The 2,839-nt window shown below is 37.1% G+C and overlaps 1 protein-coding gene across 1 annotated transcript; it reads left to right on the top strand.

Moving 5' to 3' along the window:
* The first annotated feature begins 196 nt into the window (after positions 1 to 196).
* On the top strand, positions 197 to 2,746 carry LOC111375743 (2-methyl-6-phytyl-1,4-hydroquinone methyltransferase, chloroplastic). The gene is made up of 2 exons (XM_022998609.1): positions 197 to 932; positions 1,576 to 2,746. The coding sequence occupies exons 1-2, from the start codon at positions 355 to 357 to the stop codon at positions 1,892 to 1,894; spliced, it is 897 nt and encodes a 298-aa protein (XP_022854377.1). The 5' UTR covers positions 197 to 354; the 3' UTR covers positions 1,895 to 2,746.
* Positions 2,747 to 2,839: the final 93 nt, after the last annotated feature.

Genomic DNA, 2,839 nt, shown 5'->3' with positions numbered 1-2,839 from the left:
ATAAAATGAATCAAAGTTTAATAACCCGCCAACCACATAAAATTTCGTACGTTCATTCTTCTCACCAGAAGATCTATCAACAAAATTCAACCAACCAACCAAAACTTTCTTTTTCTTTATTTTTTTTTTTTTAAATTTAATGGGTCAAATCACCTTTCAGTAGTATCAGGTCTGTCGCACGTGCTACCAGTGAGTGTCTCCCCCCTCGCCCCCGGCAACACACACCCGTATACAGAGAGTGCAAAATTATCCAGATATTGTGCACTTGGGTTTTGCTCAAATCCTTCAAATTTAACGGAGTAGCCTCAAAGATTTCACCTTTTTGTTTGTGGTTTCTTGCTATTTCTTGATTTCATGGCTTCTCCTTTGCTCAATGGAGCCATAAATCCCACACTCACTCGAGGAATTGCTCAAACCCCAAATGGGCTAGGTTTTCTTGGCTCAGATTTTAATGGAAAGCATTTTCCCAAGTTGAATTCTGGTTCTTGTGTCAAAATTTCAAGTACCCACAAGAGAAAAATCCTTGTATCCCCAAATTGCAGTGTTTCAGCATCTAGGCCATCCTCTCAGCCAAGATTCATACAGCATAAGAAAGAGGCGTTTTGGTTCTACAGGTTTCTATCAATTGTGTATGATCATGTTATAAACCCTGGGCATTGGACTGAGGATATGAGGGATGATGCACTTGAGCCAGCTGAACTCAATAATAGGAATTTGACAGTGTTGGATGTTGGTGGAGGTACAGGGTTTACCACTTTGGGTATAGTGAAACATGTGGATGCTAAGAATGTTACAATTCTTGATCAGTCTCCTCATCAGCTAGCCAAGGCTAAGAAGAAGGAGCCCTTGAAGGAATGCAAGATAATTGAGGGTGATGCTGAGGACCTCCCTTTCAAAACTGATTGTGCTGATAGATATATATCTGCTGGGAGGTAAAAAAAAATTCCCTATTTGTTTATGTTCTACATTTGATTTATCTAATTTCTGCCTTTTGTTTTGTTGAATTGAGTGGAAGTTAGTTATATTATTCAATTATCCCTCGACCTAGAATGGGTATTCCAAGTTTGGCTCCCATGTTGAGGGTGAACCACTATAAATTTTTCCTGTTTATGTTCGATTGTGTTTATTATAGCTTTTGTAAGAAGGGGTTAGGGTAAATTCCTTACTGTCATTTGATTGCCTAGAAAGACGTCAAGTGCATTTCACCTTGATTGTTATAATGAGGTCTTAATATTGATGTATTCTTTTGTTAAATGTAGATTTATTGATATTTCTATACCATTGAGCTAAATTAACTAATCGCTGATATTGCTTGTCTTCTTTTGTTAATGAACTGGTATATATCAAAATATCTGTGGACTAAATCAAGTTCAATATTGTTGATTACTAATAGGATGACATGTGGTTAATTATTCTATGTATAGTTTGTTGGATATTCAAAATTATGAAAAACCACTAAATCTAGTCGGCTATGCACAACAATTGACAACAATATATTCATTACTTAATGAAAACATGGGAGAGATATTTCCATATCATCTTACTGATTTTCGGCAACTGTACGTTCTTTTCCAGTATTGAGTACTGGCCAGACCCACAGCGTGGCATCAGGGAAGCATATCGAGTTTTAAGGCTCGGAGGGAAGGCTTGCATAATTGGTCCTGTATATCCAACATTTTGGTTATCTCGCTTCTTTGCTGATGTGTGGATGCTCTTCCCGAAGGAGGAAGAGTACATTGAGTGGTTTGAAAAGGCTGGATTCAAGGATGTTCAACTGAAGAGGATTGGTCCAAAATGGTATCGTGGGGTTCGTAGACATGGGCTGATTATGGGATGCTCGGTTACAGGTGTAAAACCTGCATCTGGGGACTCACCTTTGCAGGTAGTTTTCTAAATGTAATTCTTTGACTCTTTCAAACGTAACACTTTCATGACTCGTTTGGTAAGGTGGATCTTACAACATTGAATGACAAAAGGAAAAAGGCTAAGATATTGTCCTTTACAATCTACAATCCCTGTATACCAAACATGCCCACATGCTCAATTTGTTTTACTTCCTGGCTGTCACCCTGATTCTCTTGCTTCAGTTAAACTATCTTCATTGGTCGTATTCTATTTAAACCTTGTGAAGACAGCTCAATTCTTGTTATAGTTAATGCATGTCTATCTACACCTTTATGAAAACTGTGTAGAAATTGCTGTCATATTCCAAATACCTGCAGCAAGGGTATGCACCATCGCAAAATCACAAAGCAGTCATAATTTTTCTCCTACTCTAATCAACTCGTCTTCATTGCTCTCCCAGAAAAACGTCGTGCATGTATCTCAGTCTTTCTCTGATTCCAAGTTGAATTTAACTCTCCTCGTGCTTTCTTGAATAGAGAAGAGATGTCTAGATATTCACCCAACACTGAAGTGATACTTTTGGCATTCGACTAGACACTACGAGGCAGAAAAAGAAATTAAAACCTTCTTGTGGCAGCATAAACTTCGTATTGGTTGCTTCAGACTCTAGAATGAGAAGATAATGATCTCTACCTGACTAAATTTTGATCTGTCAACCTTGATTCTCCTGCATACCCTTTTTGTCTCATCGCCCCCTATCCCTACTCCTCTTTGTGTGAGATATGCAAGGAAGGAGCATTTGCTAAATGTGCGCTCACTCTTGATAATAATCCAGCAACCAATTTTGCGTATCATTTGTTAATATCTTGCTTAGTTAAGTTTAGAGAATTTCGATTTTTTAAAAAATTGCACGTGCTAAAAGAATCTTGATTGATTTCTTTTATTTTATTATTATTATTATTATTTTTTTTTTTTTTTTTTTTTTTTTTTTTTT

Source organism: Olea europaea, unplaced genomic scaffold (assembly GCF_002742605.1).
Source record: "Olea europaea var. sylvestris unplaced genomic scaffold, O_europaea_v1 scaffold14114, whole genome shotgun sequence".
In the NCBI taxonomy this organism is placed as follows: Eukaryota; Viridiplantae; Streptophyta; class Magnoliopsida; order Lamiales; family Oleaceae; genus Olea; species Olea europaea.
Note: the sequence above shows the minus strand (reverse complement) of the source record. Positions and strands in the feature narration are given on the sequence as shown.

Bases quoted from the DNA above. Each gene is read 5' to 3' on its own strand.
- LOC111375743 (XM_022998609.1), top strand. From the start codon at position 355: ATGGCTTCTCCTTTGCTCAATGGAGCCATAAATCCCACACTCACTCGA. The intron at 933-1,575 runs GTAAAAAAAAAT...GTTCTTTTCCAG, and splicing joins AGATATATATCTGCTGGGAG to TATTGAGTACTGGCCAGACC.